The 17,500-nt window shown below is 48.4% G+C and overlaps 1 protein-coding gene across 3 annotated transcripts in view; it reads right to left on the minus strand.

The window, feature by feature from the left end:
- Positions 1-17,500, minus strand: part of LOC124039463 (guanine nucleotide exchange factor VAV3-like) — a 211,840-nt gene that overhangs the window by 86,288 nt on the left and 108,052 nt on the right. For all 3 annotated transcript variants that reach the window (XM_046355457.1, XM_046355456.1, XM_046355458.1), the window contains exons 8-10: positions 17,043-17,146; positions 16,068-16,167; positions 13,095-13,190 (exon numbers count right to left, since the gene is read on the minus strand). In XM_046355457.1, coding sequence (XP_046211413.1) covers positions 13,095-13,190; positions 16,068-16,167; positions 17,043-17,146 — 300 coding nt within the window. The remainder of the gene's footprint in view (positions 1-13,094; positions 13,191-16,067; positions 16,168-17,042; positions 17,147-17,500) is intronic.

Consider the following 17,500-nt stretch of genomic DNA (forward strand, 5'->3'; position numbering starts at 1 on the left):
ATTTACCGGGGAACAGTGGGTTAATTGCCTTGTTCAAAGGAAGAAAGACAGATTTTTACCTTGTCAGCTCGGGGATTTGATCCAGCAACCTTTTGGTTAATGCCCAGACTCTCTACCAACTAAGTTACCTGCCGCCCCAAGAACTGATTCTAGCAATGAAAGATTCCAAAAAGTAGCCAATGATTTCAGTTCCGGTACCATCATTGGGACCCGGGTGTGAAAGATCTAGCAGGCTACTGGCATTACACATCTGTCTACAAGACTACTGTAGCTCTGTTGGAATCACTTTTATAGATAACCTCGATACCTTCTGGAAACAGAAGATTTTTTTTTACAGGAATGACTCCACCCAAATCATCTTGGCTTTTCAAGGCTGCATTGAGACAATGACTTATCAATGAGCCACAAGAACAGCTCAGTTAATCCCTTCCATTGTGTTTCTGAGTTGTCAAAATGCTACAGCGAATGTATATTATTCCAGGGGCAGATACAATGAAAGTAACTTAATATTAATTGTATTTTACTAGGCAGGTCAGGTAAGAACAAATTCTTATGTTCAATGACGGCCTAGGAACAGTGGGTTAACTGCCTGTTCAGGGGCAGAACGACAGATTTGTACCTTGTCAGCTCGGGGATTTGAACTTGCAACCTTTCGGTTCCTAGTCCAACGTTCTAACCACTAGGCTACCCTGCGCCAATGTATGTCCCTTGACTATCCTGAATACCTGTGTTGATCCTACAGCTATTGTATGCAGTAATTACGTGCCTATGTATCAGAGTTACACTGTTACCACTGAGGCGGTGAGCACTAGTAGGACATCCACTGTGTGCAGCTCACCGTGCACTATCAGCTCCAATATAAATAACATGAGCATGTCTACGTCCGATAAGCTTCTCAGTAAAGTAATAAAACACAATCAAGCTTCCCATAAAAGTGCTAAAAATAGCCCACATTAACATATGTAGCCAAAGAAACAAGGGTCATGAAATCAATAACTTGCTAGTAACAGATGACACTGATATTCTGACTACAGTGGTAGCAATACATCGTTATAAAATCTAAAGAAAAGACAGAAATGCCAATGGGAGCGGTCTATATTCAGAACCACATTCGTTGAAAGTTTAGAGTGGATCTCATGTTAAATACTGTTGAAGTAATATTGCTACAGGTTCATCTGCCTCACCTAAAGCCCATTCTTGTGGGAAGCTGGGTTACTTACTCAACACTTAACAAAGAGCTGTAGTTAGTTTCAGAATGGGTGGCAAGAAATAAGTCAAAATATGTCAAATCATTCCATAATAAAGGGCTGTTCTGTCTTCATAACAACACTATCAACAAGGTAGGTCCTACAGCTCTTAGTTTTGTAATTCCTGAGCTATAGTTTAGTCGTGTGGTCAGGTGCCACAAAGAGAGACTCCTGAAAATGGTCTAGCTGTGCCACCAGAGACTCTGGGTTCGCGCCCAGGCTCTGTCGCAGCCGGCCGTGACCAGGAGGTCTGTGGGGCAACGCACAATTGGCCTAGTGTCGTCCGGGTTAGGGAGGGCTTGGCCGGTAGGGATATCTTTGTCTCATCGCGCACCAGCGACTCCTGTGGCGGGCCTACCACACACATCTATACTACCCCACACACATTTATTCTACCACACACACATCTATGCTACCACACACCTGGAAATTACATTCCAACCAACACCATAATCTTGAATAGGACATAAAAAGGTGGCGATTCCATGCAAGGTGTGTGTGTGTGTGTGTGTGTGTGTGTGTGTGTGTGTGTGTGCGTGTGTGCGTGCGTGTGTGTGTGTGTGTGTGTGTGTGTGTGTGTGTGTGTGTGTGTGTGTGTGTGTGGCTTTAATTGCTTTCCTGTCGCTGGCTTGGCGTAAACAAGACATCTAGGCCGTCTGTCTGTCCTTGTGGTGGAGGATAAGGAAGGTTACCATGCATGTCCTTCACACACACACACACACACACACACACACACACACACACACACACACACACACACACACACACACACACACACACACACACACACACACACACACACACACACACACACACACACAGCCAGGCCCAATTAAATGACTTTACTTCCCCTCTCCTTCAGTCCCCTCCCGCTGGGTCGTATGCGTCAGCCTAGCACTCCTCAAATCCCAGGTGTCACTCAAGCTGGATCTGGCCATTACTATCACAAGCAACGTGACAGGACCCTATTTTTCATCCCCTGCTCCTAACACCCACCCACACAGGGACTGTCCATAGTACAGGCTGACTGATGGATTCTGGTTCTAGTGAGTTTAGGGAACAGAAAGACATTCATGGAGAGGAACGAGAGTAAAGAGTGGAAGAGAGACGGAGAGAGAGAGAAAGACAAAGGGAAAGAGGGAGACCATTCTGACACTACTGGCATATTGATGGATTCTGGTTCGAGTGAGTTGGGGACTGAGCCAGAGACTTTCTTCCCTGATCTCGCCCCTCCATCTCCCTCCATCCCAACCTTACCTCCGCTACCTCCCTCCTTCCTGCCCCAGGAGCATGCTCTCTCCAGTGGAGCGGATCAGGGGCCTGTCACATGCCCGGTCCCCAGGGAAGTGAGAGGAGTGAAGCGGGACGACGATGAGGGAAGTGAGGAGAGGACCTGACCACCAGTCACGCATGTCAACCCCCTAGATGGGTACACACAAACCCACACCTTTTTAACTAGCCCCTGACTGCTAACCTGTCCGCTCACGCAGTGGTGATGTCTGCGAGAGCAGCAGGAGTCAGGGCAGGAGGGCTGATTGACTGACTATAGTGGTGACGTCTAGGAGAGCAGCAGGAGTCAGGGCAGGAGGGCTGATTGACTGACTCTAGTGGTGACGTCTAGGAGAGCAGCAGGAGTCAGGGCAGGAGGGCTGATTGACTGACTCTAGTGGTGACGTCTAGGAGAGCTGCTGGAGTCAGGGCAGGAGGGCTGATTGACTGACTCTAGTGGTGACGTCTAGGAGAGCAGCAGGAGTCAGGGCAGGAGGGCTGATTGACTGACTCTAGTGGTGACGTCTAGGAGAGCAGCGGGAGTCAGGGCAGGAGGGCTGATTGACTGACTCTAGTGGTGACGTCTAGGAGAGCAGCGGGAGTCAGGGCAGGAGGGCTGATTGACTGACTCTAGTGGTGACGTCTAGGAGAGCAGCGGGAGTCAGGGCAGGAGGGCTGATTGACTGACTCTAGTGGTGACGTCTAGGAGAGCAGCAGGAGTCAGGGCAGGAGGGCTGATTGACTGACTCTAGTGGTGACGTCTAGGAGAGCAGCAGGAGTCAGGGCAGGAGGGCTGATTGACTGACTCTAGTGGTGACGTCTAGGAGAGCAGCAGGAGTCAGGGCAGGAGGGCTGATTGACTGACTCTAGTGGTGACGTCTAGGAGAGCTGCAGGAGTCGTATCACATTAGTCAAACACACTACTCTCTTAGAAAATGGCTCCAAAAGGGTTCTTCGGTTTTCCCTAATAGGAGAACCCTTTGAATAACCCTTTTTGGTTCCAGGTAGAACTCTTCTGGGTTCCATGTAGAACCATTTCCACAGAGGGAACTAAAAATGTTTTTTCTCAAAAGGGTTATCCAATGGGGACAACCGAATAACCCTTTTAGGTTCCAGGTAGAACCTTTCTGGGTTCTTTCCTCAAAAGGGTTCTCCAATGGGGACAACCGAATAACCCTCTTAGGTTCCAGGTAGAACCTTTCTGGGTTCTTTCCTCAAAAGGGTTCTCCAATGGGCACAACCGAATAACCCTCTTAGGTTCCAGGTAGAACCTTTCTGGGTTCTTTCCTCAAAAGGGTTATCCAATGGGGACAACCGAATAACCCTTTTAGGTTCCAGGTAGAACCTTTTTGGGTTCTTTCCTCAAAAGGGTTCCAATGGGGACAACCGAATAACCCTTTTAGGTTCTAGAGAGCATCTTTCTTTCTAAGAGCGTATTGTGAGTGTCATTATAGCTAGTGTGATAATGTGTTCCTCCTGCCTGTGTGTGTGACAGTGAGAAAGCTGTGGAGGATGAAGAGGATCTGTATGACTGTGTCTACGATGGGGAAGATGGTGGTGAGATCTACGAAGATCTGATGAAGGCTGAGGCTGTTCCTCTTCCTCTGGTTAATTCTCCCTCTCTCTCTCTCTCTCTCTCTCTCTCTCTCTCTCTCTCTCTCTCTCTCTCTCTCTCTCTCTCTCTCTCTCACTCTGTCTTTCTCTCTCTCTCTCTCTCTCAAGTGGAATTTGCAAAAGGCAAATAAACAATCAGAAATGAATGGTAAACATTAAACTCACTAAAGTTTTAAAAGAACATAGACATTTTGAATGTTATATTATTGGCTATGTACAGTGTTGTAACAATGTGCAAGTAGTTGAAGTATGAAAGGGAGAATAAATAAAACTATTAAGTCTCAGTGGCCAGTATTCTGCCACTGTGTACTCTCTGTTTAGGGCCAAATAGCATTCTAGTTTGCTCAGTTTTTTTGTTAATGCTTTCCAATGTGTCAAGTGATTATATTTCTTGTTTTCTCATGATTTGGTTGGGTCTAATTGTGTTGCTGTCCTGGGGCTCTGTCAGGTCTGTTTGTGTCTGTGAACAGAGCCCCAGTACCAGCTTGCTGAGTGGCCTCATACGATATTTTGTAAAAAATACTATTTTACATTTGCTTAGTACATTGTTTTCACTGAGGAAATTTACGAACGAGTCTGCTGTTAATGATAATCATGAGGATTTTCCCAAGGTTGCTGTTGACACATATCCCACAGTAGTTATTGGGGTCGAATTTGTCTCCACTTTTGTGAATTGTGGTTAATTTTTGTAGGTTGTCTGGTTGAAATATTTAGATTTGATAAGGAAGCTGAGAAAAAAAATATTGGGACAGTGACAAATGGGTTGTTATTTTTGCTCTGTACCCCAACACTTTGGATGTTATATTATACTATGAGGTTCAAGTGAAGACCGTCAGCTTAAATTGTTGGGTATTTTCATTCATAGCTAGTGAACAGTTTAGAAATTACAGCACTTTTCTTCTCCCTAAATCCCATTTTGTACCTAATTCCCAATTGTACCATTTTAGGGGACTAGAAGTATTTGGACATATTAAATGATCTGTGTAAAAAAGTAGTCAAACGTTGAGTATATTGTCCCGTATTACTAGAACACAGTGATTACATCAAGCGTGTGACTCTACACACTTATTGGATGCCTTTGCTGTTTGTGTTGGTTTTGTTTCAGATTATTTTGTGTCCAATATACATTTATGGTAAATAATGTATATTGTCATTTTGGAGTCACTTTTATTGTAAATAAGAATATATCACGTTTCTAAACACTTGTACATTAATGTGAATGATACCATAATTATAGATAGTACTGAATGAATTATGAGTAATGATGAGTGAGAAAATGACAGATGCCCAAATATCATACGCTCAAGACAAGCTAACCTCTCACCATTAGAATAACAGGGGAGGTTATCATTTTATATCATACCCTCAAGACAAGCTAACCTCTCACCATTACAATAACAGGGGAGGTTATCATTTTATATCATACCCCCAAGACATGCTAACCTCTCACCATTACAATAACAGGGGAGGTTAGCATTTTATATCATACCCCCAAGACAAGCTAACCTCTCACCATTACAATAACAGGGGAGGTTATCATTTTATATCATACCCCCAAGACAAGCTAACCTCTCACCATTACAATAACAGGGGAGGTTAGCATTTTATATCATATCCCCAAGACATGCTAACCTCTCACCATTAGAATAACAGGGGAGGTTATCATTTTATATCATACCCCCAAGACAAGCTAACCTCTCACCATTACAATAACAGGGGAGGTTATCATTTTATATCATACCCCCAAGACATGCTAACCTCTCACCATTACAATAACAGGGGAGGTTATCATTTTATATCATACCCCCAAGACAAGCTAACCTCTCACCATTACAATAACAGGGGAGGTTAGCATTTTATATCATATCCCCAAGACATGCTAACCTCTCACCATTAGAATAACAGGGGAGGTTATCATTTTATATCATACCCCCAAGACATGCTAACCTCTCACCATTACAATAACAGGGGAGGTTATCATTTTATATCATACCCCCAAGACAAGCTAACCTCTCACCATTACAATAACAGGGGAGGTTAGCATTTTATATCATATCCCCAAGACATGCTAACCTCTCACCATTAGAATAACAGGGAAGGTTTGCATTTTTTTTAGGGGGGGGGGTTGACATTTGTGCAAAACATTTGTGACTGTCCCAATACTTTTGTAACTCACTGTTTAAGCCAGTTACTGTAATTCACTTTCCTTCCATCTATAGCATTCCTTAATAATATGGTGTACCTACTGTAGGAGACCCCTCAAAGCCTGCCATTGACTATGTACAGACCCAGCATACGACAGAGCTGCAGGAGTTGTGACCCGAGGCTACCATTGACTATATACAGACCCAGCATACGACAGAGCTGCAGGAGTTGTGACCCGAGGCTGCCATTGACTATGTACAGACCCAGCATACGACAGAGCTGCAAGAGTTGTGACCCGAGGCTGCCATTGACTAAATACAGACCCAGCATACGACAGAGCTGCAGGAGTTGTGACCCGAGGCTGCCATTGACTATATACAGACCCAGCATACGACAGAGCTGCAGGAGTTGTGACCCGAGGCTGCCATTGACTATGTACAGACCCAGCATACGACAGAGCTGCAGGAGTTGTGACCCGAGGCTGCCATTGACTATGTACAGACCCAGCATACGACAGAGCTGCAGTAGTTGTGACCCGAGGCTGCCATTGACTATATATGTCATGTTTGTCATTTATTATCATGTCTTGTCCCTGTGCTCCCCATTCTATTCGTTTCCCTCTGCTGGTCTTATTAGGTTCTTTCCCTCTTTCTATCCCTCTCTCTCCCCCTCCCTCTCTCACTCTCTCGCTCTCTCTTCTCTCTATCGTTCCGTTCCTGCTCCCAGCTGTTCCTATTCCCCTAATCATCATTTAGTCTTCCCACACCTGTTCCCGATCCTTTCCCCTGATTAGAGTCCCTATTTCTTCCTTTGTGTTCCGTTCCTGTCCTGTCGGTTCCTTGTTTAGAATTCACCGTGCTGTGATTGTGTATCGCCCTGTCCTGTCGTGTTTTTTGCCTTCATCAGATGCTGCGTGTGAGCAGGTGTCTCTGTCAGCTACGGCCTGCGCCTACCCGGCGACCTGCAGTCTGTGGCCGCTTCTCCTGTTATTCCCCTCTACAGACTAGAGGATTTCTGTTATTCCCTGTTTGGACATTTCCTGTTAAGGATTCAGGATTTGTCGTTTTCTGTTTGGACTTGAATAAACTCTGTTTCTGTTAAGTCGCTTTTGGGTCCTCTTTCACCTGCATGACAGAAGGAACCGACCAAGGAATGGACCCAGCGACTTCAGACGCTCGTTACACTGCCGTCGAGATCCAAGGAGCCATGCTCGGCAGACACGAGCAGGAATTGTCTGCTGCTCGCCATGCCGTGGAGAACCTGGCCGCTCAGGTTTCCGACCTCTCTGGACAGTTCCAGAGTCTACGTCTCGTGCCACCTGTTACTTCCTGGCCTGACGAGCCTCCAGAACCTAGGGTTAATAACCCACCTTGCTACTCCGGGCAGCCCACTGAGTGCCGCTCCTTTCTCACGCAGTGTGAGATTGTGTTCTCTCTCCAACCCAACACATACTCTAGAGAGAGAGCTCGGGTTGCTTACGTCATTTCACTCCTTACTGGCCGGGCTCGAGAATGGGGCACAGCTATCTGGGAGGCAAGGGCTGATTGCTCTAACAAGTTCCAGAACTTTAAAGAGGAGATGATTCGGGTTTTTGACCGTTCAGTTTTTGGTGGGGAGGCTTCTAGGGCTCTGGCTTCCTTATGCCAAGGTGAACGGTCCATAACGGATTATTCTATTGAGTTTCGCACTCTTGCTGCCTCTAGTGAGTGGAACGAGCCGGCGCTGCTCGCTCGTTTTCTGGAGGGACTCCACGCAGTGGTTAAGGATGAGATTCTCTCCCGGGAGGTTCCTTCAGATGTGGACTCTTTGATTGCTCTCGCCATCCGCATAGAACGACGGGTAGATCTTCGTCACCGGGCTCGTGGAAGAGAGCTCGCATCAACGGTGTTTCCCTGCTCCGCATCGCAACCATCTCCCTCCTCTGGCTTTGAGACTGAGCCCATGCAGCTGGGAGGGATTCGCATCTCGACTAAGGAGAGGGAACGGAGGATCACCAACCGCCTGTGCCTCTATTGCGGAGTTGCTGGACATTTTGTTAATTCATGTCCAGTAAAAGCCAGAGCTCATCTGTAAGCGGAGGGCTACAGGTGAGCGCAACTACTCAAGTCTCTCCATCAAAATCCTGTACTACTTTGTCGGTCCATCTACGCTGGACCGGTTCGGGTGCTACATGTAGTGCCTTGATAGACTCTGGGGCTGAGGGTTGTTTCATGGACGAAGCATGGGTTCGGAAACATGACATTCCTTTCAGAGAGTTAGAGAAGCCTACGCCCATGTTCGCCTTAGATGGTAGTCATCTTCCCAGTATCAGATTTGAGACACTACCTTTAACCCTCACAGTATCTGGTAACCACAGTGAGACTATTTCTTTTTTGATTTTCCGTTCACCGTTTACACCTGTTGTTTTGGGTCATCCCTGGCTAGTATGTCATAATCCTTCTATTAATTGGTCTAGTAATTCTATCCTATCCTGGAACGTTTCTTGTCATGTGAAGTGTTTAATGTCTGCCATCCCTCCCGTTTCTTCTGTCCCTACTTCTCAGGAGGAACCTGGCGATTTGACAGGAGTGCCGGAGGAATATCATGATCTGCGCACGGTCTTCAGTCGGTCCCGAGCCAACTCCCTTCCTCCTCACCGGTCGTATGATTGTAGTATTGATCTCCTTCCGGGGACCACTCCTCCTCGAGGTAGACTATACTCTCTGTCGGCTCCCGAACGTAAGGCTCTCGAGGATTATTTGTCTGTGTCTCTTGACGCCGGTACCATAGTGCCTTCTTCCTCTCCGGCCGGGCGGGGTTCTTTTTGTTAAGAAGAAGGACGGTACTCTGCGCCCCTGCGTGGATTATCGAGGGCTGAATGACATAACGGTTAAGAATCGTTATCCGCTTCCCCCTTATGTCATCAGCCTTCGAGATTCTGCAGGGAGCCAGGTGCTTTACTAAGTTGGACCTTCGTAACGCTTACCATCTCGTGCGCATCAGAGAGGGGGACGAGTGGAAAACGGCGTTTAACACTCCGTTAGGGCATTTTGAGTACCGGGTTCTGCCGTTCGGTCTCGCCAATGCGCCAGCTGTTTTTCAGGCATTAGTTAATGATGTTCTGAGAGACATGCTGAACATCTTTGTTTTTGTCTATCTTGACGATATCCTGATTTTTTCTCCGTCACTCGAGATTCATGTTCAGCACGTTCGACGTGTTCTACAGCGCCTTTTAGAGAATTGTCTCTACGTAAGGGCTGAGAAGTTCTCTATTCATGTCTCCTCCGTTACTTTTCTCGGTTCCGTTATTTCCGCTGAAGGCATTCAGATGGATTCCGCTAAGGTCCAAGCTGTCAGTGATTGGCCCGTTCCAAGGTCACGTGTCGAGTTGCAGCGCTTTTTAGGTTTCGCTAATTTCTATCGGCGTTTCATTCGTAATTTCGGTCAAGTTGCTGCCCCTCTCACAGCTCTTACTTCTGTCAAGACGTGTTTTAAGTGGTCCGGTTCCGCCCAGGGAGCTTTTGATCTTCTAAAAGAACGTTTTACGTCCGCTCCTATCCTCGTTACTCCTGACGTCACTAGACAATTCATTGTCGAGGTTGACGCTTCAGAGGTAGGCGTGGGAGCCATTCTATCCCAGCGCTTCCAGTCTGACGATAAGGTTCATCCTTGCGCTTATTTTTCTCATCGCCTGTCGCCATCTGAGCGCAACTATGATGTGGGTAACCGTGAACTGCTCGCCATCCGCTTAGCCCTAGGCGAATGGCGACAGTGGTTGGAGGGGGCGACCGTTCCTTTTGTCGTTTGGACAGACCATAAGAACCTTGAGTACATCCGTTCTGCCAAACGACTTAATGCCCGTCAAGCTCGTTGGGCGTTGTTTTTCGCTCGTTTCGAGTTTGTGATTTCTTACCGTCCGGGTAGCAAGAACACCAAGCCTGATGCCTTATCCCGTCTGTTTAGTTCTTCTGTGGCTTCTACTGATCCCGAGGGGATTCTTCCTTATGGGCGTGTTGTCGGGTTAACAGTCTGGGGAATTGAAAGACAGGTTAAGCAAGCACTCACGCACACTGCGCGCCGCGCGCTTGTCCTAGTAACCTCCTTTTCGTTCCTGTTTCCACTCGTCTGGCTGTTCTTCAGTGGGCTCACTCTGCCAAGTTAGCTGGTCATCCCGGTGTTCGAGGCACTCTTGCGTCTATTCGCCAGCGCTTTTGGTGGCCGACTCAGGAGCGTGACACGCGCCGTTTCGTGGCTGCTTGTTCGGACTGCGCGCAGACTAAGTCGGGTAACTCTCCTCCTGCCGGTCGTCTCAGACCGCTCCCCATTCCTTCTCGACCATGGTCTCACATCGCCTTAGACTTCATTACCGGTCTGCCTTTGTCTGCGGGGAAGACTGTGATTCTTACGGTTGTCGATGGGTTCTCTGGGGCGGCACATTTCGTTCCCCTCGCTGGACTTCCTTCCGCTGGGGAGACGGCACGGGTCGTTGTTGGGAGTGTGTTCAGAGTTCATGGCCTCCCGTTGGACGCCGTTTCGGACGGAGGCCCGCAGTTCGCGTCACGGTTTTGGAGGGAGTTCTGTCGTTTGATTGGTGCGTCCGTCAGTCTCTCTTCCGGGTTTCATCCCCAGTCTAACGGTCAAGCAGAGAGGGCCAATCAGACGATTGGTCGCATACTACGCAGCCTTTCTTTCAGAAACCCTGCGTCTTGGGCAGAACAGCTCCCCTGGGCAGAATACGCTCACAATTCGCTTCCTTCGTCTGCTACCGGGTTATCTCCGTTTCAGAGTAGTCTGGGTTACCAGCCTCCTCTGTTCTCATCCCAGCTTGCCGAGTCCAGCGTTCCCTCCGCTCAAGCGTTTGTCCAACGTTGTGAGCGCACCTGGAGGAGGGTGAGGTCTGCACTTTGCCGTTACAGGGCACAGACGGTGAGAGCCGCCAATAAACGCAGGATTAAGAGTCCAAGGTATTGTTGCGGCCAGAGAGTGTGGCTTTCCACTCGCAACCTTCCTCTTACGACAGCTTCTCGTAAGTTGACTCCGCGGTTCATTGGTCCGTTCCGTGTCTCCCAGGTCGTCAATCCTGTCGCTGTGCGACTGCTTCTTCCGCGACATCTTCGTCGCGTCCATCCTGTCTTCCATGTCTCCTGTGTTAAGCCCTTTCTTCGCACCCCCGTTCGTCTTCCCTCCCCCCCTCCCGTCCTTGTCGAGAGCGCACCTATTTACAAGGTACATAAGATCATGGACATGCGTTCTCGGGGACGGGGTCACCAATACTTAGTGGATTGGGAGGGTTACGGTCCTGAGGAGAGGAGTTGGGTTCCGTCTCGGGACGTGCTGGACCGTTCACTCATCGATGATTTCCTCCGTTGCCGCCAGGGGGGGTACTGTCATGTTTGTCATTTATTATCATGTCTTGTCCCTGTGCTCCCCATTCTATTCGTTTCCCTCTGCTGGTCTTATTAGGTTCTTTCCCTCTTTCTATCCCTCTCTCTCCCCCTCCCTCTCTCACTCTCTCGCTCTCTCTTCTCTCTATCGTTCCGTTCCTGCTCCCAGCTGTTCCTATTCCCCTAATCATCATTTAGTCTTCCCACACCTGTTCCCGATCCTTTCCCCTGATTAGAGTCCCTATTTCTTCCTTTGTGTTCCGTTCCTGTCCTGTCGGTTCCTTGTTTAGAATTCACCGTGCTGTGATTGTGTATCGCCCTGTCCTGTCGTGTTTTTTGCCTTCATCAGATGCTGCGTGTGAGCAGGTGTCTCTGTCAGCTACGGCCTGCGCCTACCCGAAGCGACCTGCAGTCTGTGGCTGCTTCTCCTGTTATTCCCCTCTACAGACTAGAGGATTTCTGTTATTCCCTGTTTGGACATTTCCTGTTAAGGATTCAGGATTTGTCGTTTTCTGTTTGGACTTGAATAAACTCTGTTTCTGTTAAGTCGCTTTTGGGTCCTCTTTCACCTGCATGACAATATACAGACCCAGCATACGACAGAGCTGCAGGAGTTGTGACCCGAGCCTGCCATTGACTATGTACAGACCCAGCATACGACAGAGCTGCAAGAGTTGTGACCCGAGGCTGCCATTGACTATGTACAGACCCAGCATACGACAGAGCTGCAGGAGTTGTGACCCGAGGCTGCCATTGACTATGTACAGACCCAGCATACGACAGAGCTGCAGGAGTTGTGACCCGAGGCTGCCATTGACTATGTACAGACCCAGCATACGACAGAGCTGCAGGAGTTGTGACCCGAGCCTGCCATTGACTATGTACAGACCCAGCATACGACAGAGCTGCAGGAGTTGTGACCCGAGGCTGCCATTGACTATGTACAGACCCAGCATACGACAGAGCTGCAGGAGTTGTGACCCGAGGCTGCCATTGACTATATACAGACCCAGCATACTACAGAGCTGCAGGAGTTGTGACCCGAGCCTGCCATTGACTATGTACAGACCCAGCATACGACAGAGCTGCAGGAGTTGTGACCCGAGGCTGCCATTGACTATATACAGACCCAGCATACGACAGAGCTGCAGGAGTTGTGACCCGAGGCTACCATTGACTATGTACAGACACAGCATACGACAGAGCTGCAGGAGTTGTGACCCGATGTTGCTTGTTTTATGGTAGTTGTATCCTCAGTCTGTTTTTCTCTCTCATTCTTTTCTTTCTACCATACATGTAAAAGGTCGGGACACACATTAAGGCGGGCAGAGTTAGTCCGTGATCAAAACATGGATGGGTGAGCCTCCACTGCTGACAGTCAGTGTTGCAGCTTTAGTCCTGCTACTGAGGTAACAGTTGAATGGAGCTCATTCCCAGTTCTCTGAGGAGATCTTACCTGTAGAAGAAGGGGATACTTTAGTACCCGCTGCATCGGGACAACCAGCAGATCTCTCAGTGTAAACTTTCCATGGTTGGCTCTCTTTGCACATTCCTGAAAACAAAAAAAAACAAATGAATTGAATGCAGTTCAATTGACTGATTGATAAGCCACTCTGGATAATGTAAAATGATAAGAATGTAAAATACATGATAATGCACAGAATGTGAACTGTCATTGTATTGTAATAAAAAGCACATACACTACCATTTAAACGTTTGGACACACCAACTCATTCAAGGGTTTTTCTTTATTTTCACTATGTTCAACATTGTAGAATAATAGTGAAGACATTAAACCTATGAAATAACACATATGGAATCATGTAGTAACCAAAAAAGTGTTAAACAAATCTAAATATATTTTATTTTTTGAGATTCTTCAAAGGAGCCACTCTTTGCCTTGATGACAGCTTTGCACACTCTTGGCATTCTCTCAACCAGCTTCACCTGGAATGCTTTTCCAACAATCTTGAAGGAGTTCACACATATCCTGAGCCCTTGTTAGCTGCTTTTCCTTCACTCTGTGGTCCAACTCATCCCAGACTTTCTCATTTGGGTTGAGGTCAGGTGATTGAGGAGGCCAAGTCTTCTGGTGCAGCACTCCATCACTCTCCTTGGTCAAATAGACCTTACACAGCCTGGAGGTGTGTAAGGGCTATTTCCTGTCATTTTCCTGTTGAAAATAATGCTGTGGTAGCCATGCTGCTTAAGTGTGCCTTGAATTCTAAATAAATCACAGACAGTGTCACCAGCAAAGCATCCCCACACCATTACACCCCCTCCTCCATGCTTCACAGTGGGAAACACACATCCCGAGATCATCCATTCACCTACTCTGCATCTCACAAAGTGAGATGTGGTTGGAACCAAATATTTCAAATATGGACTCATCAACCAAAGGACAGATTTCCACCGGTCTAATGTCCATTGCTCGTATTTCTTGGCCCAAGCAAGTCTCTTCTTCTTATTGGTGTCCTTTAGTAGTGTTTTTTTGCAGCAATTCCACCATGAAGACCTGATTCACACAGTCTCCTCTGAACAGTTGATGTTGAGATGTGTCTGTTACTTGAGCACTGTGAAGCATTTATTTGGGCAGTAATTTCTGAGGTGTAGTTAAGTCTAATGAATTTATCCTCTGCAGAAGAGGTAACTCTGGGTCTTCCTTTCCTGTGGTGGTTGTCATGAGAGCCAGTTTCATCATAGTGCTTGATGGTTTTTGCGACTGCGCTTGAAGAAACTTTCAAAGTTTTTGAAATGTTGACATTCATGTCTTAAAGAGCGAGGAGTACCTCAAATAAATAACACACTCGCACAATGATTAACAAACAGGACGAGACCTGTAATCATCTGCGCAATCCCACAAGGGCACGAAAGCCCAAAACACACAGCACAGGTACTCACACACACCAATAGACATTCTAACAATAATGGACCCCACCATGGTGAACAAAGGGAACATATATACAAATACAATCAGTGGGAATAGGGGCCAGGTGTGGGAATAGGGGCCAGGTGTGGGAATAGGGGCCAGGTGTGGGAATAGGGGCCAGGTGTAGGAATAGGGGCCAGATGTGGGAATAGGGGCCAGATGTGGGAATAGGGGCCAGGTGTGGGAATAGGGGCCAGGTGTGGGAATAGGGGCCAGGTGTGGGAATAGGGGCCAGGTGTGGGAATAGGGGCCAGATGTGGGAATATGGGCCATATGTGGGAGAATATGGGCCAGGTGTGGGAATAGGGGCCAGGTGTGGGAATAGGGGCCAGATGTGGGAATAGGGGCCAGGTGTGGGAATAGGGGCCAGAGTGAGAATAGGGTCCAGGTGTGGGAATAGAGGCCAGGTGTGAGAATAGGGGCCAGATGTGGGAATAGGGGCCAGATGTGGGAATAGGGGCCAGGTGTGGGAATAGGGGCCAGGTGTGGGAATAGAGGCCAGGTGTGGGAATAGGGGACAGGTGTGGGAATAGGGTCCAGGTGTGGGAATAGGGGCCAGGTGTGGGAATAGGGGCCAGGTGTGAGAATAGGGGCCAGGTGTAGGAATAGGGGCCAGATGTTGGAATAGAGGCCAGGTGTGGGAATAGGGGCCAGGAGTGAGAATAGGGTCCAGGTGTGGGAATAGGGGCCAGGTGTGGGAATAGTGGCCAGGTGTGGGAATAGGGGCCAGGTGTGGGAATAGGGGCCAGGTGTGGGAATAGGGGCCAGGTGTGGGAATAGGGGCCAGGTGTGGGAATAGGGGCCAGGTGTGGGAATAGGGGCCAGGTGTGGGAATAGGGGCCAGGTGTGGGAATAGGGGCCAGGTGTGGGAATAGGAGACAGGTGTGCGCAATGAAAGTTCCAGAGGGATCCGTGACATAAAGTAATGATGGACTGTCGTTTCTCTTTGCTTAATTGAGCTGTTCCTGTCATAATATGCTATTGGTATTTTACCAAATAGAGCTGTCTTCTGTACACCACCCCTACCTTGTCACAACACAACTGATTGGCTCAAACGTATTAAGCAGGAAAGAAATTCACATTTAACAAGGCACACCTGTTAATTGAAATGCATTCCAGGTGACTACCTCATGAATCTGGTTCAGAGAATGACAAGAGTGTGCAAAGCTGTCCTCAAGGCAAAAGGGTGGCTACTTTGAAGAATCTAAAATCTAAAAAATATTTTGATTTGTTTAACACTTTTTTGGTTACTACATGATACCAAATGTGTTATTTCATAGTTTTGAGGTCTTCACCATTATTCTACAATGTAGAAAATAGTCAAAATAAATAAAAACCGTGGAATGAGTAGGTGTGGCCAAATTTTGGACTGGTACTGTATTTTTTAAGAGAATAAACCCAAATGAAACACAGTACAATGCAGTTGGTAATGCTAAACACTAGATGGAGCTATCTGGCCACTGATTTAGATTGATGATGACAGTTCATAAAGGACTTTACCTCCAGCTTCATTCGGACATCTTCCCTGGCCTTGCAGATGACATCCAAAGCAATGATGGCCGTTTCTACATGGCTACAGTATTTCCCATATATTAGCAACCTGGAACAGAGAGACAGACGGAGGGAGGGAGGGAGGGAGGGAGGGAGGGAGGGAGACAGGGAGACAGACGGAGGGAGAGGGGGAGGGAGACAGGGAGGGAGGCAGGGAGGGAGGGAGGGAGGGAGGGAGGGAGGGAGGGAGGGAGGGAGGGAGGGAGGGAGGGAGGGAGACAGGGAGGGAGGGAGGGAGGGAGGGAGACAGGGGAGGGAGGGAGGGAGGGAGAGGGAGGGAGACAGACGGAGGGAGGGAGGGAGGGAGGGAGGGAGGGAGGGAGGGAGGGAGGGAGGGAGGGAGACAGGGAGGGAGGGAGGGAGGGAGGGAGGGAGGGAGGGAGGGAGACAGGGAGACAGGGAGACAGGGAGACAGGGAGACAGGGAGACAGGGAGACAGGGAGACAGGGAGACAGGGAGGGAGGGAGGGAGACAGGGAGACAGACGGAGGGAGACAGGGGAGGGAGGGAGGGAGGGAGGGAGGGAGGGAGGGAGGGAGGGAGGGAGGGAGGGAGGGAGGGAGGGAGGGAGACAGGGAGACAGGGGAGGGAGACAGGGAGGAGGGAGGGAGGGAGGGAGGGAGGGAGGGAGGGAGGGAGGGAGGAGAGGGAGGGAGGGAGGGAGGGAGGGAGGGAGGGAGGGAGGGAGGGAGGGAGGGAGGGAGGAGACAGGAGGAGACAGGACAGACAGAGGGACAGACAGAGGGAGGGACAGACAGACAGACAGACAGACAGACAGACAGACAGACAGACAGACAGACAGACAGACAGACAGACAGACAGACAGACAGACAGAAAGAGGAGGTAAGGTGGGAGAGAGAATGAGGAACGAGAGAACAAGAGAATGAGACAGAAAACTGAGACTTAGTGTTGAGTTGTCATGTACCTCTCTTTGTAGTTAATGAAGATCTGGTAGAGGTTCTGGGCACTTCTATGGCAGACAGAGTCTTGTATCGCCACATTCAGAGTCTTGTGAACTTTAACCAGAGCCTGAAACACGTCAATGATAGACACAGTGAGGCTGGGATTCACAGCAAAGAGGACTAGACAGCCAACGATTCAGCTTTTAAAGTTTGCAGAGGTTGGGTTCATGGTAAACGCTATGCATGCCGGCTCAATCGTAAATTACCTTGAAAAGTAAAGTTCAAAATACGACTTGGAACTACAGGTTTGGATTGAATCCCAGCCTAAAGACCCCATACGACCCATACGACCCATACGACCCATACGACTTGGAACTACAGGTTTGGATTGAATCCCAACACGACCCATACGACCCATACGACCCATACATCCCATACGACCCATACAACCCATACGACCCGTATGACCCATACGACCCAT

The sequence above is a fragment of the Oncorhynchus gorbuscha genome, linkage group LG07 (assembly GCF_021184085.1).
Source record: "Oncorhynchus gorbuscha isolate QuinsamMale2020 ecotype Even-year linkage group LG07, OgorEven_v1.0, whole genome shotgun sequence".
Classification (NCBI taxonomy): domain Eukaryota; kingdom Metazoa; phylum Chordata; class Actinopteri; order Salmoniformes; family Salmonidae; genus Oncorhynchus; species Oncorhynchus gorbuscha.